This window comes from Hyperolius riggenbachi, chromosome 6, assembly GCF_040937935.1.
Source record: "Hyperolius riggenbachi isolate aHypRig1 chromosome 6, aHypRig1.pri, whole genome shotgun sequence".
NCBI lineage: Eukaryota > Metazoa > Chordata > Amphibia > Anura > Hyperoliidae > Hyperolius > Hyperolius riggenbachi.
In genome coordinates this window covers 236,112,640-236,135,627 of record NC_090651.1, presented here as the reverse complement: position 1 = coordinate 236,135,627, position 22,988 = coordinate 236,112,640, and the positions used below count along the sequence as shown (strand labels likewise).

General features: G+C 45.3%; 1 protein-coding gene across 1 annotated transcript; it reads right to left on the bottom strand.

Moving 5' to 3' along the window:
• Positions 1-374: 374 nt before the first annotated feature.
• YBX1 (Y-box binding protein 1) lies at positions 375-16,815 on the bottom strand. Its single transcript, XM_068240555.1, is given in 10 exon segments — positions 375-736; positions 1,025-1,290; positions 6,404-6,486; positions 7,483-7,533; positions 7,535-7,789; positions 10,781-10,870; positions 11,191-11,224; positions 14,162-14,197; positions 14,199-14,217; positions 16,480-16,815. Coding segments are annotated over 9 exon segments (906 nt in total). The 5' UTR covers positions 16,583-16,815; the 3' UTR covers positions 375-736; positions 1,025-1,055.
• Positions 16,816-22,988: the final 6,173 nt, after the last annotated feature.

Here is a 22,988-nt window from a genome sequence, read left to right as displayed (position 1 = left end):
GGGGCTGAGGGAAGCCCCAGGTGAGCAAATCTCATGTTATAGTTCACTTAAGTTTTCCTTTAAAGGACTCACTCTTTAGGGGACAGACTTTGCAATTTTGTTTAGTCCCTAAAATTCAGAATTAATCTCATGCCAGAGAACTCTCCTCCAGGATCCAGCACTGCATTTCTTACTCCTGTCCTCTGGGGAGAGATATTTCACATGGCACTCTGCAGCAATACTGACAGTTACGGTCACATGTGTCCTCACATATGGCAACCTGAACTAGTAAGACTGACAACAGAAGACATTCAATACTGCTCAGTTTTGCATTCTCCATCTATTAGGAGTGATGCATCAATGCCCTTTCCCTTGAACAAAAAACAGACACAAGATGCATGTTCAGACCTTTTATTAACAGATGCTTGCAATTTGTTGACTTGTTTTGAAGAAAAAAAAAAACAGGTGTACTTTATTACAAATTAAAAATGGAGGTTCTTAAAAATCCTTGGTTTGACCAGATAAGAAACAATTTAAAAACCCTTTTGCAGGTAGATTGCGAAAAATATGTTTTTAAAAAAATTCTTATTTTCAAAAGGAGACCTTTAGATAAAAAAAAAGGCATCACTGCAAGAAGTCCTGCAGGATGAGGTTATCTGGCCAACAGCAAAAAGCAAGCACTTAAGGTCTTCAGTTCCGATTCTTTGTTCAATTTCTTATTGCTGGGATTTTTCAATCTTGACTTTTGATGACAAAACTGAAAGAAAAAACAGGTTGCTTAAAATTCATCCCTTTTCCTAAAAAAAAAAAAAAATTCCTGAAGCCTCAAGTCGAAAAGTGAAACATTTTATTTTTCATAAATAGGAAGTTTTACCAAGAGCAAGCCAAATGACTGAGAATAAGAAATCTTAGCACCTGCCATGCTACAAGTTCTGGAAGAAAAGAAAAATGCCCTATTGAACAAAATTAAAGCTTTACAGCTTGTGTAACAGTTTCCTGCATGCACAATAAATATGAAAAATGCTTGTCAGGACTGTACACTAACCCGGATGGTGGTAGAGGTGGTAAGCCGGCATCTACTCAGCCCCGCCCTGCTCAGCCTCGGGAGCGGACGTGTTTTCTGCTGATGTTTCGGCTGCCTTGGTCTCTTTACCATCTTGTGGTTTAGGGTTTTCTGGGCGTCTGCGTCTGTAGTTGAAGTTACGGCGGTACCGGCGTTGAGGTGGCTGCTGACTCTGGGTTCCGTCCCCCTGGTTCTCTTTGTCTTCCTCATTTCCATCTTCCCTGGGTTCTCTCTGGCGAGGTGGTCCCCTGCAGGAACAGATTTGTCAAGCTGGGTTTGCATAGTGACTAGTAATGGAGGCAGTTTATAAAAATGTGATATCTTAAGGAACAGATCCTCATTTCTACAGTAGAAATGAGGCACAACTTCATGAGGTGGAAGTAGTTTACAGGAAGTGGGTTGTGAGCCAAGAACTCAAATTAAAGAAAGCCAGTGGGCAGATGGGAGTCTTAAACCTGTATGGACTGCTGCAGCATTGAAGAGCCAAACCCATAATGCATTACAGATTTAAAGTGAACCTCCAGACTAAAAACTACTCAGCAGCACTGAAAAGGCTTGGCGTTTAACAGTTTCACTGCATCAGAACTTGTTTAAGCCTCATTTTTAGCTGTACAAAAGCCAAGCTCCACCACATTAAAGAAAATTGCCTGGGCATTTTTCCCCTGATGCTGTGCAAAGCATGATGTGTATAAGAGAAACCAAGCAGGCACTACAAGCGCTAGTGCGTGGTAAGCAACTTAAAGCTGGTAGCTGAAGCTGCCATCGGGATATATATAGAGATAGATAGATAGTGTATGTGCTCAGATCCACAGGAAAAAACCCATCTTGATTCAGTTCCAGCAGAGAAGTAATTAGATCGGCACTGCTATCTTGCATAAAAACAGCTTTGTGGCTGGCTGTATAAACATGTTAAAAAGTCCAGTATAAGCAAAATCTCCTACCCGGTTCAGCATTCAGTGGGGTGGGGTGAAGTGGGAGCGGTGGGTTGCCTGACGCACGTTTTGCTCAAACGAGCATCTGAAGCCCCGCTGTGCAAAACATGATGTGATTTCCCCATGTTCTTGTGCCCAGCAACTGGGAGGGGTGATCAGGACAGTTGTAACTGTCTTATGCTCCCTGTTGCCTCCTTTCACCGAAAAGATAGCTGCACTCACCCCTTAACCGGTTCAACACCGCAGTCTGAAAATCTCATGCATCTGAGCAACGTTCACCTCCCATTCATTCGCCTATAACTTTATTGCTACTTATCACAATGAATTGATCTATATCTTGTTTTTTCTGCCACTAATTAGGCTTTCTTTGGGTAGTACATTTTGCTAATTATTTTTTCTAAATCTATTTTAACAGGAAGATAAATGGAAAAAAATTCATTTCTCAGTTTTGGCCATTATAGTTTGAAATATATGCTACCGTAATTAAAACTAATTTGCCCATCTGTCCCGGTTATTACACCGTTTAAACGATATCCCACGATGTCCCTATCACAATTTATGGTGCCGTATATTTCATTTAGAAATAAAGGTGCATTTGTTCAATTTGCGTCCATCACTATTTATAAGCTTATAATTTTAAATATAATAACACTCTTGACATGCATATTTAAAAGCTCAGACCCCTTGGGTAACTAGGTTTGTTTTTAATTGTATTTTTTTAATAAAAAGTGTATGTGGGTAATTTTTGGTGTGGGAGGGAAACTGCTAATTTTAAATGTAAAATAATGTTTTTTTTTTAATTAAAAATGGTATGTTGGTGCAGTTTACTATTTGGCCACAAGATGGCCACAGTGAAAAAAAAGTCCTGGATGCGAATGATCTCGCATCCAGGAACTAAATGCTGGGGAGAAGTTTCCTGGGGGCAGAAATACCACGCTGAGAGAAAGTCTGTATTTCTGCGGGGAAGTTTAGATCGGTGAATGGGAATTATATTCCCATTCACTGATCGGGCTAGCGGCAGGAGCATGCGGGGGGGGGGGGGGGGGGGGGGGGGGAGGATGAAGCCCGATCACGCACAGCAGCGCCCATCTGGACGAGGAAGCTCGTCCAGATAGGCCGAACTGGTTAAGGACCAGACACTTTCCAATCAGACCACTGTAGCTTAATGGTTTATTGCTCGGTCATACAACCCACCACCTAAATGAATTTTACCTCGTCACTAATACAGCTTTCTTTTGGTGCTTTGATTGCTGATTTGTTTTAGTAATTAAATTTTGGATTTTTTGGAACTTGTCATAAGCAGGGTGGCCCCTTAGGCCCGGTTCACACTTGCGGTGGCCCTCCGGAATCGCCCACCGCCTGCAGAACGGACGGAACGGACGCATGGCATAGCAATTAAAGCCTATGCGTCCATTCACATGGGTCCGTTCTGCAGAACCGGAGCCGGGCCGGATCCGGACTCCGGCCTCCGTTCCAACATGCGCTATTTTTTCATCCGGCCCCTCCGGCAGCCGTACCCGGGGCGGAGCCGGACTGCACCATCCGGCCAATACAAACAAATGGGAACCGGAGGCCGCACAACACACTGGCTGAGAAATCCGGATGTTCTACCCCACTTCCTATGCGGATTTTTGCGGCGATATTGGCTGGGGACACATGGGCAAGCATTTTGGAGTGGAGCAGCACGAGCTGGAGGTGTTGGCAGGATGTTGGCAGCATGTCGGAGGTGGAGTGAGTGCTAACAGCAGAGGGCCTGATTCCACAGGTCCCCTTCTGCTGACCTCCCCAGACCCCAACATTTATTTTTTTTTTTTACGTTAACTTTGCCAAACGGATCCGGATCGCATCCTGATTACCACCTGATGCAACCTGACCGGAATCCGGATCGGATCAGAACCGTACGGTTCCGATCCGGACAGGTCATCCGGTCCGTTTGGCAAACAACCGCTAATGTGAACCGGGCCTTAGATGACAGTTGTATTGGCACTGAAGTGCAGGATGTTCTCAAAATTGGGACCTGACATGGCAGCAGAGAACATGGGCATGTGATGTATTGGGTGTATAAAACCAATACCGCAATACATTTGACTAAACCCATATTAAGGAGTAGGCCCCCCCAAAAATGTTACGTTCGGAAAAGGCTGGGCATGGTAGCTTCTTGGATCTGCAGTTGCGTATTGTGTGGCATAACGGTTGATCTCAGCCACAATTAAGTCGTAGAGACCAGCAGTGAGGTTGGGTGAGGGGTTTGGCTGGTGATCAGAAGCCTGTAGGGGCAGATTAGGGCCTGATCTGATGGATAGGAGTGCAAGAGGGGGGGGGGGGGGGGGGGGGGGAAGAACAGGTGATTAAAGGGTGTCTGGGGGGGGGATTAGAGGGGAGAATAGATGCAATCAATGCACTGGGGAGGTGATCGGGGGGGGGGTCTGAAGGGTGATCTGAGGGTGTGGGTGGGTAATTGGGTGCCTGCAAGGGGCAGATTAGGGTCTGATCTGATGGGTGGCAGTGACAGGTGATCAGTGGGTGATAACTGATGTATACAGTACACGAGGGGGGATCTGAGGGTGTTGGGGGCAATCAGGAGCCCCCAGGGGGCAGTTTAGGACCTAATCTAAAATGGAGCGTTTGACAGATAGTGGACAGGGAGTGATTGATGGGTGGGTGATTAGGTGCAAACAGTGGTCTGAGGGGTGCTGCGGGCAACTGTGTGCTTACTAGGGGGGCTGCCTCCTGCCCTGGTGGTCCCTCGATCACTGGGACCACCAGGGCAGGAGGCAGCCTGTATAATACGCTTTGTATACATTATAATGCGTATTATACACTTACTATGCGGCATAGGTACTTGACGCCCATAGGTAGTGGGCGGTCGGCAAGTGGTTAAAGTGGACCTTAAATACAAGATTTCAGAAATAAAATTTTCTAAAGAGCAGCCTTTTTTCAGCTGCATGACGATATAAAATATTTTACATTTATTGGAGGAACCCCTCCCTTTCCTTCATATTGCCAGGACAGAATCCGGGCAAACTGGTGGAGTAGAAGATGTCTGACAAAGGAGGCATTGCTAATGGCTGCCACCTGTATAACCCTAGTTATGAAAAAAGGGTGGAAAAGCATGCCCTGAAATGCTCATAGGCGTGGAGCGTTTATTTCTGTTTGTATGTGTCGGAGTGGTTCAACTAAATATTTTGAATTAAAAAAAATGTTTGGGTCCGCTTTTAGTCCAGTGGATAATAACAGATGCATGACCTGTAGAGCAAGCTATTAGTCAAAGTGCTCAGTGTGGCTAGAGCCATCAGCGCTCACAGGTTTTAGGGTGGAGGGGAAACCCTAAAAAAAAAAATAAAAAAACTACTATTCCATTAAAAATTGCTGTGATTTTTCAAAAATTGTGATTTTAAAGTAAGTGAATGGGAGAGTTAAACCTCCTTGGCAGTATGGACAAGCTCTGCGAGACCCCGATGCGCAGCCTGGCCAATCAGTGCCAGGTAGCACTGAGGGGGTGGACCGGGACTCCGTGACGTCATTCCGTTCATAGCCAGGGTGACGGGGAAGCCCTAAAGGAAGTCCCATTCAGAACAGGATTTCCTTACGGGCACACGCACTGGTGATTGGAGGGATGCCGCAGGGAGGGCGTATCTTGTAGCTAGCGCTAGGCTAGCTACACAATTAAAAAAAAAATCAAATACTGCGCAGCAGCCACCCTGGCGCATTTAATAGAACGCCAGGATGGTTAAAGCTCAGAAAGGCAACAGTCAAGAGTTCAGTGTGGCTACAGCCCAATTTTGAACAGGCTTATTTTGGGGTACTAAGTATCATGAATTGAGTCATTTATGCACTGATGAAGCTTAACTGCTCTATACCCCTAAAGGCAGTGCGCAGAGCAGCAGGTGTACTTTATGATCTACTGCTGCAACATGCATATGCAATGCCCTCTCCTAGAAACTTACCAGGCCAGTGTTAACATTACTACAGCATGCACCCTTTACAAGAAACGGTCTGCTGAATACACCATAGTGCAAACATGTGAAATACCCTCTTGATACATGTTAATACAATGTTAATTTACTTTTTTTAATTCATCCTTTTTAAATTACTATATGTATACAGGCTCATCAATGTGTTCATTTAGATAAAGTTAAAGTACCCCTAAATCTAGCCCAAGTAAAAGGGTACCAGATGTTGAGAACCTGGATGCTAGACACCATGTCTAAATTTAGCACTCCAGTAGGGTTATAGCAAACAAGCACCATTCAGAAAATGTGCCATTGATACAGCTTTCAATAAAAAGCTTTCAGATGTGAATGCAATACAAGGGCTTGTATTTTAACAGACTGATTAAATTATATATTACATAGCTTTTAGCAAGATTGCCATGTGCTCGGCCAAGTCACCAAGAATCTTAACTTGTTGACTTGAGATTTTTAAATACCTGCGGAATCTGGGTCTAAATCCTCTGTACATGTTCTGTCTCACTGGTCTGCCTTGGTCTCCTGCCCCTTGGCTGTCTGATCCCTAGGAAAGGAGGGGAAGAAAAATTCAAAATGTAAACTCAAGTTGTAAAAAGTATCAGTTCAGATATCAAGCTAGAGATGGTAGATGCGCCAATGTTGGACACAAAAATATAAAAGAAAAAAATTTGAAATTTTAATCAGGAACAATTTTAAATGATAACTTTGCTTGTAAGTGCTGAAAGGCTATTTTTTACCAATTAAGTGATAAGACATGAGAAGCATTGTGAATAGAGCCCAATATGTAACCACCAATTACATACTTACCTTGCCATCAGTTCCTCTCAGAAGCTCACCATTATCTAACAATTCCTTTCAGTTCTGAGGCAACTATCCACACTTCAAAGGATCCGCCTGCATAATGTGCCCTAGGCCACAATATATGCCAGGAGCTGTAGTACATAGGTGTGTATGGACTACAGTCACAGCAAGCAGTGGCTGGGAGCATGCTACACAGGCAGATCCTTTGAAGTGTGACCAGCTGCAGACAGCTGCCCCCCCCCCCCCCCCCCTTACTGAAAGTTAAGACTAGTCAAGTCATATGGGAGGCGTACGAGAGAGAGAACGGCGCAAGAGACTTGGGCACAGGATACAGCCGGTATATGGCTGACCCTGCTAGCGCACAAGTCCCGGCCGTGTTAAATACTATTCCCCCTCCAGGCCGCCATGGATGGTGGGGGAATGAAAAAAAAAAATAGGTTTTAAAAGTAACTTCAGCTCCATTTGATGGCACCGAAGTTACTCCCTGTGCACTGCTATAGCCATAATTGCTATTACACCCTATGGCTGCACCGAAATCTCCATGCGCTGATTTTAGCATGTTTGTATGGGAGTTGATTTTTCACAAAAGCTGAGCAGCAACTGCAGTCTGCCAGTCTAGGATTCATGCAAGCAGCATAGAGCTTTGCCAAGAAGTGCCTGTAAAAAGGATAAGGGCATTTCAACGTAGAGATTGCCCAGTTCAATATGGCTGCAAGAGAAACTTTGCCTAAAGTCTTACCTCAGCTCCTTCTCCTTGTGGTGGCGGGGCATTGTTATACTGCGGTCTGCGTTCCATACGGTCTCCGCAAGTAGTATGGTGGGTAACGACGCCTCCGGAAAGGGCGCTGTTGGTTAGCACCTTCTCCGTCTCCTGCGCTTTCAGGTTCTTCTGGTTTCTCTCCTCCTTCGTTTTGGTAATTCTGTTGGTAATTACGTGGAGGACCTCTGCGACGTGGGTAACGCCTGTAATGGTTGCGATCTGCTGCATATTTACTGCCTTGGACTGGAACACCACCAGGACCAGTTACATTAGCTGCCTCTGCACCCTGCAGGAGGGAAGAAAAAAAAAAATTCAGTCCTTGCCCAGTAAACTTTTAAACACTGCTACTAGCCTAAGTGGGGTCAAATCATTTTCTACCACCCAGGAAACCATTTCATTTACCAGTAAAGAGCAAATTCACCTGGTGAAGTGGCCATACACAAATTTTGATTTCTTCCAGATGTGACTCATCTGCTGGAATGAATTCCCAAAATGTCAAGTGCAGTCAATTGACAAAAGGTAGGACAGGATGGAAATTTTAACACAAGTGGAGTTAGGGCAAGAGCAGACAGAAAGGCTTATAGCTTTGCACAGCATAGAACAATGCAACGCCACAGTTAGATTTACAATCGATTTGGTGTTAGAATATTGGAAAAAAAATTGCAGTTTAATGGTAGGAATCAATTGTTTCCAGAAAGGAATCGTTTTGGAACATTGGGAGGAAATCTGTAAGTGTATAACCAGCATGGCTTTAAAAGGGTTCTGTGGTGGGTGGTTGAAAATAAAGACAGACACTTACCTGGGGCTCCCATCAGCCCCCCATAGCAGTAATGTCCCATGCCGTCCTCTAATCTGCCGGCGACACCGGGCAATTATTTGTGTAAGACGAATAATGCGCGCTCCCGCTTACATCATTGGAAGCTTACTGTGCAGATGCAGTAAGAAGAAGTTTTGTACTGCGCCGTAAGCTTCCAATGACACACGGGAGCAGGATGCTGCAGTTAGATGGCATGCCACGCTAGACCAGGGATAAGAATGGCGTGGGACATTACTGCTATGGGGCTAATAGAAGCCCCAGGTGTTTTTATTTACACCCCCCCCCCCCCCCCCCCCCCCCCCAGAACCACTTTAAAGTTAAGTTAGGCTAAGGAGGAATTGCAACATTTTTAAAGGTACAAATATTTAGCATAAACTGGCCTCAACTCTGAAAATACATCTCCCTGATCACCTCTAATACCATATGTGGATGTACATTAGCCTCATGGGTCACTTGCCCAGGTGGGAGTTTGTAGGGCAAGTTTTACATGCATCTGCACAAACACACAATTCAATGGTCAGTGCAGTTGAATATCTGCACACATCTCATGGGATTACAGAAAGAAATTCATGACATTTTTACTACAAAAGAGATGTCACAGCTCCTTGCTCTAGAGTCATTTGAAAGCATTTCAATGAAGTTTCAAAATCATGGGGTTAAACTTAAAGTAAACCAGAGACAAAGAACCTTTAGTTTTATACATACTTGGGGCTTCCTCCAACCCCATCTGCACAGATCGCTCGCGCACCCCCATCCTCTGTCTTCACCATCTTGGTTAATGGGTCCCACAAGTTCAGCAGTTGGTGCAATTATCTGCTGCAGAAAGTGCACTGCGCTTGCTCAGACTGGCCAAACTTACAGGACCCGTTAAGATGATGAAGACAGGATGGCGATGTGGGAGTGATGTGTGGATGGGGTTGGAAGAAGCCCCAGGTATGGTACATGTTAAAGGGTACCAGAGACGAAGCACCCTCATGTATTTTACCATATATATGTCAGTGGGAACATTAGATAAAACACCTACCTGATCTCGGTTTTTATCCTTCACTGCTCAGCCTGCTTGTTATCAGCCCTGATAAAATCCAACTGAGCATTCAGTATGGCTTTGCTTTAGAATCATAGCAGTCAGAGCCAGAAGGGGCAGGCTTGGGCTTGAAAAGACAGACCATGCTATAATGATTCCTGAGCAAAACCAGACAATGCTCAGTCGGAGATTTTATCATGGCTGATAAGGCTGAGCAGTGAAGAATGAAACTGCAGGGTAGGCGTTTTCTAATGTCCCCACTGATACATATGGTAAAGTGAACCAGAGACGAAGTGCCCTTGTATTTTAAGTCTTAAAGGGGATCTGTGGGAGTTTGGTAAGGATAAAAAAAAAGCCACTTACCATGGGCTTCTATGAGACCCCTGTAACAGTAATTTCCTACACCGGCTGCTGCTCCTGGTCTAGCGTGACACGCTGTCCAACTGCGGCTGGGCGGCCGTGCTCGCTCCTGCCCACATCAGAAGCTTACTGCGCAATACAAGAAAACTTTGTACTGCGCAGTAAGCTTCTGACGATGTGAACGGCAGCGCACATTTGGCGATGCAGACGAATAATGCTTGGTGCCAGCGGCGGAGATCAATCAGATCAGAGGACGGTGTGGGGACATTACTGCTACAGGGGGCTGATAGAAGCCCCAGGTAAGTGGCAGTTTTTTAATCCTTAGAAACCCCCACAGAACCCCTTTAACCCTCCTGGCAGTCTATTAAAAACCACCAGGGGCAAGCACAGCAGTTTTTTCTTCAATCATGTAGCGAGCCTTGGGCTCGCTACATGACAGCCGCTGTGTAGCAGCATCCCCTCACCCTCTGCGATTGCCTCCGGCGTTCAAGCCAGTCTGGAAATCCTGTGGGATTTCCATTAGGGCTTCCCCCGTCAAAGGGAGGTCCAATCCACCCCTCAGTGCTGCTTGGTACCGATTAGCCAGGCAGCGCATATGGGGGGGGGGGGGGGGGGGAGTGAAGGGATCAAATATACCCCTTTATTTCAGAACCCTCCAGCAGTATCAGCCAAGATAATTCACCACATCCCACAGCAGTCTGACTTTAGCCCCATTCAATCACCACCTCTCCCGGTGACTAGACTGAGAGGGGTGGGGAGACGTGGTGATTGGACTGGAGGGCAGAGCTACAGCTCAAAGCCCTGCCTCCCCAAGAGCAGGATTCTGACCAGGGAATATAGACCTGGACGGCCGCAGGGATGTGGCGAATCTTGGCCGAAACAGCTGAAGGGGATTATGAAAGTTATTTTGATCGCTTCAGAGTCTCTAAACAGAATGCAGAGTCTCCAGTTCAGCTTTGTACTCAAGACCCACACAGTAAAATGACAATTAAACTCACAATTTGAATATACAGGCAACATTAGCAATGTTGTCAAGGCTTAAATCCAATGTTTTAGCTGTGCAGACATTTCCTTACCTTTTCTCCCTCCACAACATCAAACTCAACAGTTTCTCCATCTCCCACACTGCGAAGGTACTTCCTAGGGTTGTTCTTCTTAATGGCAGTCTAGAAATAAAGTCACATATTAGAGACAAGCTTACTTACTGCTCATTACACTGTTGTCTACACTGACTAGATAGATATCTATACAGGTACCATGGCCACACATTGTCTGGTAATCAGATTCACACCAAGTGTCTATACTTCTGCAGTTCAGACAATCTCGTCTAAATATTTTATACAATTTCAGAACTGCAGATGGGCCGTTAACTTGGTGTTTTTAGAGTACTTTTAGCCTCATTACACATCTGTTCTGCAGATGCACATTGCACAAACTGACAATTTGTTCCAACATGACTCTTCAGTTTCAAAATTAAAGTTCTCACCTGGTGTACAAACACATCTTCCTTTGTGTCATTCCTAAAAGAAAAAAAAAAAAAAAAAAAGTTGGCTTCAAATGTACAAAGAATTTTACAAATCCACATTTGCCTTTATAAAGTGCTGGTGTCTTCTGCAGTGCTTTCCAGTAAGTCTTGTCACCAACTTTTATTCTATTCCACTAGAATAGTCCTATGATCAGTCTAACGGTGCGTACACTCATGACAGCAGCCAACGACTTGTGTGTCGGCATCTCCCGCTGGGCGGATTTACACACGCACGACAGCAGCCAACGACTGGTCTGTCGGCACCTCCTGCTGGATGGGTTTTCAGCAGACTAGTGCGTGTATGCACTGACGGTGGACTGATAAGGCTGTTCCTGAACAATCCGCCCGGCGGATTGTTCAGGAACAGCCTTATCAGTCCACCGTCAGTGCATACACGCACTAGTCTGCTGAAAACCCATCCAGCAGGAGGTGCCGACAGACCAGTCGTTGGCTGCTGTCGTGCGTGTGTATGCACATTAAAGAGAGTGAAGCGAGAATAAATCTCGCTTCAGACCTCATGGATAGCAGGGGCATGTGTGCCTCTGCTAAAACGCTGCTATCCTGTGGCTTAACGGGGGTCCCTTCACCCCCAAATCCCCTCCATGCAGCCGGGGAGCGCTTCAGCATTGGGGCAGGCTAACCACCGCAGCCCTGCCTCATGCGCATCTATCAGACGCGTACCTCCGCCTCTCCCAGTCTTCCCTTCACTGAGAGGGGCGGGGAGAGGCGGCGATGCGCATCTGATAGATGCAACTAGAGGCAGGGCTGCAGCCGTTAGCCCTGCCTCCAGGAAGAAAAAAAAATTTCACGACCAAGTTTTGTGGGGGTGAAGGGACCCCCGTTTAGCCGTGGGATAGCGGCGTTTTAGCAGGGGCACCATGCCCTGCTAACTATGAGCTCTGAACCGAGATTTATTCTCGCTTAAAGCGGATCCGAGATGAAAAACTAAACATAACAAGTGACTTGTCTATATATCTTATCTAAAGTTTAGATAGTTTACACAGCAAATCTATCTTCAAACAGCTTCAACAGTATATTAATATTTTTTCCTGTGATACAATGGGAGCAGACATGTTTTCTGCTTGTCACTATTACACAATTACACACACAGGCAAGCTTATCTGTATCTAGGCATGCTAATCTGCAAATTCTGTGAAAACTCCACTCTTATCTCCTCCATTACACAGGCAACTGATCTGTATCTGCACTGCAGCTCTCAGATTGTGAAAACTCTGCCTCTGAAATCTATAGCTAGTAACACCTTTTTCACCTGCCCAGACTGAAATCCCACAATCCTTTGCAAGCGCCAAGGCACTCTGGAGAAGCTGTGGGTTTGGCTTATTTAGTTTATAGGAAATTAGGGTATTAAAAACAAAGTATTTGGCTTGAGGAATGCCCTATAAACTATATGAAAGGAACACAATTATGCAATGAGTAAAAGTTCATCTTGGATCCACTTTAAAGAGTCTCTTTAAGCTAATTTTAAGGTACACTATTAGCATTTGTGTTGGTGTGGGAAGAATCCAATCATTCCAAAAACTCATGAAACCATGGAATACAAACTGTGCAGATGACTCCCTAGCCCAGATTTAAAGTGAATCTGAGGGGAAAACCAAACTGATGAAACAATTTATCCTACTTCTAAAAATGACTTTAGACATCCCAGGCTTTTATTTTATAATTTAGAAAGTAGATTTAATGTTAGACTGTCTCTGCTCAGTTGCAGTCTATCAAGTGACCCTAAATGAAAAATATATGAACTATATTGACCATTTCTCCTCCTCTCTCAGAAATATGTAGAAAATGTATTTTGCCAGGAAAACGTATGGCTGTAATTTGCTCATCAGTAATGTTCACTATACTCCTGATTAGGCACTGACAAGAGCTCTCATTTCCAGCCTTAAAAATTAACTCACAGGAAGCAACACAAGTAAACCCTGGTTATAAATATGTTTAGTACTGTACATACACATGTTTATCTCATGTCACCTTGGGTACACTTTAATCCATGGACTAAGTGCAACAATGCTCAAGTGCCATCCACACTATCATCAAGTTTTACTAAAACCAGGTAATGGCAATTCCTCAACTTGTGGAGCGATTAGGTAGGTTGTGGCTCAGAGGAAAAATAAATAAATCTCCATTTATAGAAAACAAGGAGTTTGTTAAATATCACATCTCTGAATTCAGAGCCATGAATTTCCTGGTTAGCATGTGATAAGATATGTAGCTTTAAGGCATGTGCTATATACAGGAACCAAGAGAAGTTTCTACTGAGTAGTCACCATTTTATGGCATCATTACACCTTCAGAAGTCATGACTAACATCTACATCTCGCTAGAAAATTGAAACAAATGACAAGCTATAGCACAAATTATATAGTCACCAATCATTTCCTGCAGCCTAGAATACAAAACCAACATTGCTTACCTGAAATGGCCAGGTAATCCAAAGGTCTTTCAATCTCAATTAGCTTTGACAATAAGGCATTATCCATGCTATTTTTTTTCTACCTACAACTACTAGAGGACCAGTCAACCTCTGTCAACCTGCCCCCCCCCCCCCCACCCCCCCCCCCCCCTTAACAATTGCCTTTATCCAGACACTAGCAAACTCACTAAAGCGGTTTTCACTGTATTCCACATGCATTTCTGCAGTTTGTGTTCTTTGTTTACATGGTGCTAAGGATTTGATAACAGTAATATACAAGTTTCACCATGTTTGCTACGCATTTACTTCTATTCCCATTGATAACCCGACAAGCCAGGGAAAATTTAGAATGCACTGCATGGTGGGAAGCAGTAATTATTTTGGAAGTCTACAATCAGACAAGCATATGTTCTGAAAATCAGAATGCATGCAATGGAAGAGGGCACTTTTTAAACAGGGTCACCTTACACTGTAGCCTTTGAGCAAAATTCCACAACTTACCTGTTTATAAATCCATATCCATTGCGCACGTTAAACAGTGCCCAAAACCTTGGTTGCTGGAAACAAAAATAAAAACATTCAGCCACAATACTTGCATTATAAGGGCTACACAATAGCCATATAACCAAGCAAATGATGGATTGCAGCTAGAAGAACAGATTTATAAGCATTCAACTCAAATCTTTTGTCATTTATGTTTGAACAGTAGGCACAGATTAATGTTTAGGGGTGAGCTAGAGATTAATCTTGGAGACTGCCCTGGACAGGGACAGACTTGTCAAGTGCCTCTAATCATGCCAGCTGCTGAGTTTTTCAGGATTGGACATTTACACTGGCCTGGTTCACACTGGACAGATCAAAATCTGATCTGTGAAACTTATTTGGCATCAGTTTTGGATCCATTGTTAGTACACAGTCAATGTGCCCGTCTGAGTTATCAGCCTCCACAAACTTGCAGTTTGTCTGAACATGCCAAATGAATCTATGCTAACTGAACAATGTTAACAGATCCATTGGTTTTAACCTTTGATCCATTCAGCTAATCAGACCACTTATGTGAAGCAGGCCTATTATAATTTGAATATGCCTGGAATAAAGCAGCAATCTTATAAACACTATGGAAATGAATTTAGTTACAAATAGCAACAATTGAATCCTTACTGAAATGTTCTAATGCAAATCAATGAGATGCTAATTGATTTATAAAGCACCAACATTATGGCACTTTAATCAAATCTAGCAGCTTGGAATCAAGTAAACTCAAAGTCAGTACATTTGGTTATACCCATTGCAAGATGTACACACCTTAAATTAAATGTTGCATACATTCCAAAATTACAAGTACCACCATACATCTAATATTCACTAGAACAAAGTGTTGGAAACCACCCAAATGAGATCCTGGATACCAAGAATGGTTAAAAAAAAAAAAACCCATCTAACCACTCCGTTTATGAAAACCCCATCTACAGGTACCCAAAATTGCTCAGAGCCAAAGCCTTGCAAACACAAACTGTGCCCCCCCCCCCCCCCCCTGCCAGGCCAAATCATGTGATTCCTTCAGTAGACTAACCACCACATTATATAATTTAGAAGATGGCACAGCTCCTGAATTTGTTTGCAACCTGTTGCTCACCTCAAAGGTGGTATTACCCCTGCCCCCCCTTAGACAATTACAAAATATAGAAGAGGGGCACTAGATATAAAGTATTTAAATTTGAATCAAATTTTAATTCTCATCTTCTAACTGCCATATATTGAGGCAATCTTTTTCACTAATGCATTTTCCCATCAGATAGACTTGTCGAATTAATCATTTCCAACAGATCTGATTTTTGGATCCATTTTCCAATCATTATTATAAAAAAAATAAACCTGGGAATCAGATAAAAACTGGCAGAAATAGCCAATCTTAACCCATCTGACAAGAAATTGCATGGTGTTCCAGGCATATGACTAGCCTTGTGTGGAGAGCGTAATTACTGCCCTGTAATACAAACTCCTTTCCTTGAGCTAGAGGCCAAACCTCCCTTTTTTAATCAGATGTGCTCCACTTCACATTTCTGATCAATCCCAATCTTCAAATAGAGTGAAGCAAATATTTGCTTGCCCTACCCCTAAAACTTTACTAGTACACCTACACTGAATACCTTTAACAAGAAATAGGTTCGAAAAAGGCAACTAAATTTCGTGGGGACTGTAAGTTAAAGGTTACTCAGTTTCAACACATCTGTATCTGCATCAACCATAAAGATAGATTGCACAAAGGATTTGTCATGGTATTCTAACTAACACCTTATTAGGTACAGAGGCCTCGTAGTTATCAGATCAGTTTCATAGACGGTGATTACACATGGAATAGTTCCGAGCTGCCTGAGTGTGGCGGGATTGATCGTGGCCTATGGGTGAGGTGGAGCATATTCTTCACTAGAAAGCACTGGTGAGCCACCACGTGGCTGGAGCTGGGCCAGATACGAGACAGCACTACACTAACCACCCTCAGCCAACAACACACCGGCGCCCGCATGCAGACGTGCACCCCCCAGCCTCCGTCCACGTGTGAAGGAAGAGTAAGGCGGGGTCTCAACACAAAAGAAGCGGAATAGCAGGCCGCCAGCGGGCGGACATTTTGAGAGCGAGCCCCAGCGCTGCGAGGACACAGGAAGCGATGACGTCACGGCCGCCAAGCTGGAGAGCAATGAGGGGCGAGGGAGGGGGGTACGCGCCGCTCACTCACACAGCGCGTGGCGATCACAACGGCTCCCCAGTCCAACCGCCATTAACCCGTCCCTCGCCGCCACGTTTTACACACGGCTTACCGATGACCTTCTTTTCCCCCACAGTGGCCGCCGGTTCCGGGCCGGGCTTGTTCTCCAAGGCGGGTGACTGCGGCTGCTGCTGTGTTTCCACGTCGCTGCTCATGATGGTATAATGGGTCGTAGTTGCCTATCAGAGATGGTGACTCGGGCCGGCGGTGGCTCGCTGTTCCTTCCCCGGGTGTTGATGGTAACTCAGGCCGGCGGTGGGGGCTGCTGCCTTTCGAGCTCCCTGCTGTCCGCTCCCGCTACCGATCGAACTGCCCAAAATGACGCGACAGACAGGTTAATCCTCGCAGACGTCCCGCCCTGTGCCTCCGCTCATTGGTCGCGCGCCCTTTCACTCAGCGGCTGGAGCGCGAGGTTGGCCACGAGATCCGCTCGTCGCGCGCCGGCGCGCAGCGATTGGCTGGAGGTTTTCGCGGACAGGCTGAATTGGTCGGCCAGCGCCGTCAGTCAGGGGGATTGGTGGGATTAGTCTCGAGCATGGCCTCAGACGGCTCCAGAGCTGCTCTGAATACTAAAAGGATAGTGGGGGAGGGGAGGGAAGAGATGAAGGCAACGTGCTAAGTTCAAATACATTCTCCATATTCCCTCTCCCCATGTGCAGGCATAGAAGCACGAAAAAATCAAATAAATAGTCAATAAAAAGATCCTAATTTTGTTAATTGTGTTTGATCATGTTGTATTATGCTGGGTACACACGGTACGATTTTCCGTGCGATAGATGGATCCGATTGATAAAATCCCTCATGTCTGATATTACTCCCGATAGATTCTGTGCTCGATTTCTCATAGAAGTGATTGGAAAATGATAAAAAAAAACGAGCGAAGATAAGAGAATCGAGCGCAGAATCGAGCGGAAAAAACATACCGTATGTACACAGCATTAGAGCAGTCCACCATCTGCAATGGTAGGAAGGGGATGTTGGGCTATAGCCAGGTCCTCTGCTAAGGCTACGTTCACAGTGAAGCTTTATCGAATGCAGTGTGATTATATTATAATTGTACCATTCACACTGATGCGTTAGCAGTGCAGTGCAATGGAATCCGTTGCCATAACACAATGCTTTTCGGTGAACGTAGTGTAAAGCTACATACGTGTGCCAGATTTTTTTTGCCAGAAGGGCCTGTTTACACTAGTGCCGAATGCAGTATAAATCTTCAGTATTTCGCAATATGCGAGCTGCATGGAGAAACGCTGCTTATTTCATCAATGGCTTCGTGTCCAGATCGCACTACAATGCAAATCTGAGGGCAGTGGCGTAGCTAATGTGCTGTGGGCCCCGATGCAAGTTTTACAATGGGGCCCCCCATGCACTCTATACATAACAATTATATATGGCGCATCAAAACCTGCCAATCGCAACTACAGTGTCAAAGGTGCAAGAAGGGGATGGGAACAGTTTGTTAATGATTACACTATTCAAAGTATCTATAGAAGTGATTATTATGAGCACAGGATCAATAGAGAGCTAATACTGTAGTTGAGGGGGAGCCCTTCGGGGGCCCCTTTAGCCCAAGGGCCCCGATGCGGTCGCAACTTCTGCAACCCCTATTGCAACGCTCCTGTCTGAGGGGCATGCTGCAGTTTTCTGCAGCCCTCACCCGAATCCACATAGTCATACATGGCATAAGGCCATAAGCAATTCAGGCTGCAGCTTTGCAGCTGTACAGTGCTGCGGCCATGATACCTAGTGGAAACATTTGTAATCGCCTTAAAGTAAACCTGTAAAGCGAAGTAAACACGTGCTAGAATTGTCGCCCATCGGAATTGGGAAATGATTTCTAGGGCAACAATTTGGGGAACGATGCTGTATAGACACATATCTAATCTTGAGGCTAGCGATGTGTTCTGTTGCTATGGAGGAGATGGAGAATGACCAAGTGGCTTCAATCAGTTGGTGGGGCTTTGAAACAGCATTACAATCAATTATGCTTTGGCATCGTGGGTTGTTAAGGATCCAATAGGACGGATCCTTAACAATGCCCGAGCAAGATTAATCGGTGGTTGCTGTATACACATAATGGTTGCTAGCTGAAAGTCGTTTTCGGCTGACGGTGTCACGTGTGTACGTAGCTTAATATTTTTTCTTCAAAAAAGTTATATACTTATTTTAGTAGGGGGAAGCCTCTGGATGAACCAGAGACTTCCCCCGATCCTCCACGACCCCTTCTCTGGCAGCCGTGGCTCTCTTTATCTTTGCGACCGCACTCCCCTACATGTATGAGAGTGGCTGCACTGTGCAGGCGCCAGTGGGTTTGAGCCTGCCCAGCAGCAGGGAGCTGCTCATGTATAGAAAAAAAGCCATGCACAAGCTGCTCTGTGCTACTGCGCAGGCATGGGCCGTACTTTGCATCTGTGCAGTGTGGCTGTGCTCGTTCAGGGAGGGAGCATGGCTGCAAACAATCTTTGACTGTAATGTTAAAGATTGTTCAGAGGGTTGCACCTCAGGAGGGTGGTAGGTAGACGAGGGAAGCCTATGATAAGTATCTAACTTTGGGGGGGGGGGGGGGGGAAGAGACTATAGGCGTACTTTAGGGTGAAAATTTAGCACCACTGCAGGTGTCCCATATTGTCGACAATGTTAGAAATATGCTGGGTCAGATCACAATTGACCATCCACTCTTCTTAAATCTTGTACACATTTTAGATTAATGTCACCCTTATGTTTGTTGTTTGATCGTTAGAGAAACATTGCAAGGAATGTGCACTGCACAGACATGCTGTTCGGATACAGTCGATGAGTGTGTACTGTTCAGTGGTTGGGTAAGGTGGATAGCACACAAGTGTCCCACAGGACAGGTAAGTATAATAACAATGGGCTCACTCCTCACTTGTCGTTCAGTGATCTGCCGTGGTTGATTGCTTAACAACACCATTGGACAACCATACACATACCTAATTATTTGCCAAAGTGGCTTTTATTGTCTAAGTCAAGTGTTATCTAGCATGTGTACTAGATTTTGGCCTACTGTTGCCTCCCTAGGTGGGAGCCTCTTTCCATTTCCTCTCCAACCTCCATAGAACAGAATGTATGGACAAAAATCAAAATAGCCCTCCATTAAAAGGCAAACATTCAATCCAAACTGCGACAAACACGGCATCACAGAAAGTGAGTATGAAGCTCATAAGACATGCACCTGAGGCTGGCTGAAACTGTGTGATATGTAAAAACAGGAGTTAGGGCTGGTGCACACCAAAACCCGCTAGCAGATCCGCAAAATGCTAGCAGATTTTTAAACGCTTTTTTTTATTTTTATGAGGCGTTTTGCTAGCGTTTTGCGGATTGCTGCTGCGGTTTACAGTATAGTAGATTTCATATATTGTTACAGTAAAGCTGTTACTGAACAGCTTCTGTAACAAAAACGCCTGCAAAACCGCTCTGAACAGGCGTTTTTCAGAGCGGTTTGCGTTTTTCCTATACTTAACATTGAGGCAGAAACGCATCCGAAATCCAAAAAATGCCTCACCCAGGCATTTTTCGTTTCTGCAAAACGCCTGCCGCTCTGGTGTGCACCACCCCATTGAGATACATTGACCAAGCAGATCCGCAGCCGCAAGCGGATCTGAAAACGCCCAAAAAGCCGCTCGGTGTGCACCAGCCCTATGTGCAGGGACAACAAAAAAAAAAGAGTATTGGAGGAGCACACCTTAAAACTAATACTTTATTCCAGCAATTTGAAATTTTCAAAAATCATAGCAGCAATATGGGGTAAAGATTTACCAGTGGTGGATACTAAGCATGCAGAGGTCGACAGCTGTTTTGTGCTAAGCACATTTGCGCAAAACAGCTTTGGTCCTTTGCACGCATATCCATGACTGGTGAGTGAGACAATTTTAAATTGTTGGAATAAAGTATTGATTTCACGATCTGCTCCTCCAATCCTCTTTTCTTGTGACACTATTGCATTTCCCATCTGGAAGGAGGCACTCCAGTATACCCAATCTCAGAGAAGTGTTAGTGCACCCTTGTTCCCTTTGAACATGGAAGGAGGTGCAGGGCACAGTCTTTAAACACAAAACGTTCTTATTATGTCCAATAAAAAAGGACAACTCATGTCAGAAGACTCTGGACCAAATGCCTTGGTAGGCTGTCCGCTGTTTAGATCCCCTGTTGCACGTAGGACCCTTCCTCACTTGCGTGTTAGAAGAAGGGTTTTTTAGCAACGCACAGTGATGCAATCTGCAGGGACATCAGAAATGCATAGACACTGTACTGTCAGGGCCAAATTTACCATAAGGCACTATAGGCTCATGACTACAGTCACCTGATAATGGAAGGCAGCTCACTCACCTCCCTTAGTGCCTCCCCCTCTCCTTCCCTATGCAGAGTCCAGTGGGAGATCCCCCTTCAGCCAGGGGCACCTCTAGCTACATAATACTTGGGGGGACCTCTATCTACTTAATACTGAGGGTACCTTTGGCTAACTAATACTAAGGGTCACCTGTGGCAGGGGAAGTAAGGGAGACAGGCAGCCTATTGGGCCAATCAAAGTGCGGGGATCACGTCCTTTAAAGTCACTGGTCCCGAAGGGGCTCAGTGCGGGACAAGTGGAGCGCCCGTTATTGGCAAATAGTGGGTGTAAGTTACTAGCGCTCACTATGCTGCACTACCCGAAGCATTGCGTGCTGTCCTGTGACTAAAGGTAATTATGCACATTACTCGGCCACTAGCGCGTGTAGCGAGCAGGCACTTACATTTAAGGCATGCTGATGAAATAGCGTGAGTAACAGGAGGTTACTCGCGCTATTTTGGGTAGTGAATCAGCCTCTAGTGACACGATTATATGCTCTGTAAAGTGCTGTGGAAGATGCCAGCACAAAGGATGCCATCGTTCCGCTCTGTAAGGAATATGCAAGGAATCTTCAATAAATAACCTGGAAGGGATCTGCAGGAAAGAACCTGCAAGGGATCTGCCAGGAATCTGCAAGAAAGAATCTGCAAGGGATCTACAAGAAATCTGCAAGAAAGAACCTGCAAAGGATCAGCAAGGATTGTTGAAGAAGTAATCTGCCAGGAAACTGCAAAAAAAATACCATGCAGAGAAGCAGCAACAATCAGCAACAAAAATGCAGAATTGATTCTGCCACTTCCTGCCAGCGTTGATCGCGCACTTCCGATTTAGGGGGAGGGGGGTACCAGCTGTGTGGGCATGTAGTCTTAGGGCCCGTTTCCACTAGGGCGGTTTCGCCGGCGATTCGGCAGAGTTTCCCCGCACATCATTCGCACGGGGAAACTCTGCCATAGGGGATGACGGCGCCGCGGCGGAATCGCTTGCGGGAGCGATTTGCCCGGAACCCCCCGCAGATTTCGCCACGGAGGCTGCGAATCCCATAGCCGTGCATGGCACGGCTCATGGGATTCGCCTGCGATCCCGCCCACCGGCTCAGTGCGGTGTGCGTCTGCGAGACGCACGCCGCACTAGTGAAAACGGGCCCGTACATGCCCACTAAACATGGGGACAGAGATCAGGCTTTGCTGGGGGCCAGATGTGCCTGCAAACCGCCGCTGAAATGATGGCCCGCATAGCGGGACATACGACAGGAACGAGAAATTTGCGATGTCCCGCTATGCGGGACATACGAGTGAAAAGGGTTAATGCGTTTTAATATGTTGATTTATGCAAATCACTAGGAAGACAACAAGAAGCGGAAATACATCACCTCACCAAACAATTTTTTTAAAAAACGCATGTAAAATGCAGACCATTGCGTTCCCTTTGACTTTAATTATGTGCGTTTTTCAATATTATGCAACAAAACCAGTGTTTTTAAAAATGCACACATACAAAACGCATATGCGTTTTTTATATGCAGTTTTTTTCCATAGACTTCCATTAGCTGCGAAATCGCAGCGTTTTCCGCAACGCTAGCGTTTCTGCTAAGTGTGCACCAACCCTCAAGGTGGGAAAAGAAAAAGGTCCTAGCGAGATAGGGACAAGTAAGGAATGTGACCCAGGATGTCCATCAGCTGACTCCAGGGATCCAGAATCCTTTCAAACTTCTTATGGGTGTCCTTCAGGATACTAGTCAATTTTTCGTTAATCATAAAGGAGTTTATACTAGACTAGCCAACCCGCGTCGTAGCATACGCCGCATCTATCTATCTAAGGGCTGGTGCACACCGAGCGGCTTTTTGGGCGTTTTCAGATCCGCTTGAGGCTGCGGATCTGCTTGGTCAATGTATCTCAATGGGGTGGTGCACACCAGAGCGGGAGGCATTTTGCAGAAACGAAAAATGCCTGGGTGAGGCATTTTTTGGATTTCGGATGCGTTTCTGCCACGCAAACCGCTCTGAAAAACGCCTGTTCAGAGCGGTTTTGCCGGCGTTTTTGTTACAGAAGCTGTTCAGTAACAGCTTTACTGTAACAATATATGAAATGTACTATACTGAAATCCGCTGCAGCAATCCGCAAAACACTAGCGAAACGCCATAGAAAAATAAGAAAAGACGTTTCAAAATCTGCTAGCATTTTGCGGATCTGCTAGCGGTTTTTGGTGTGCACCG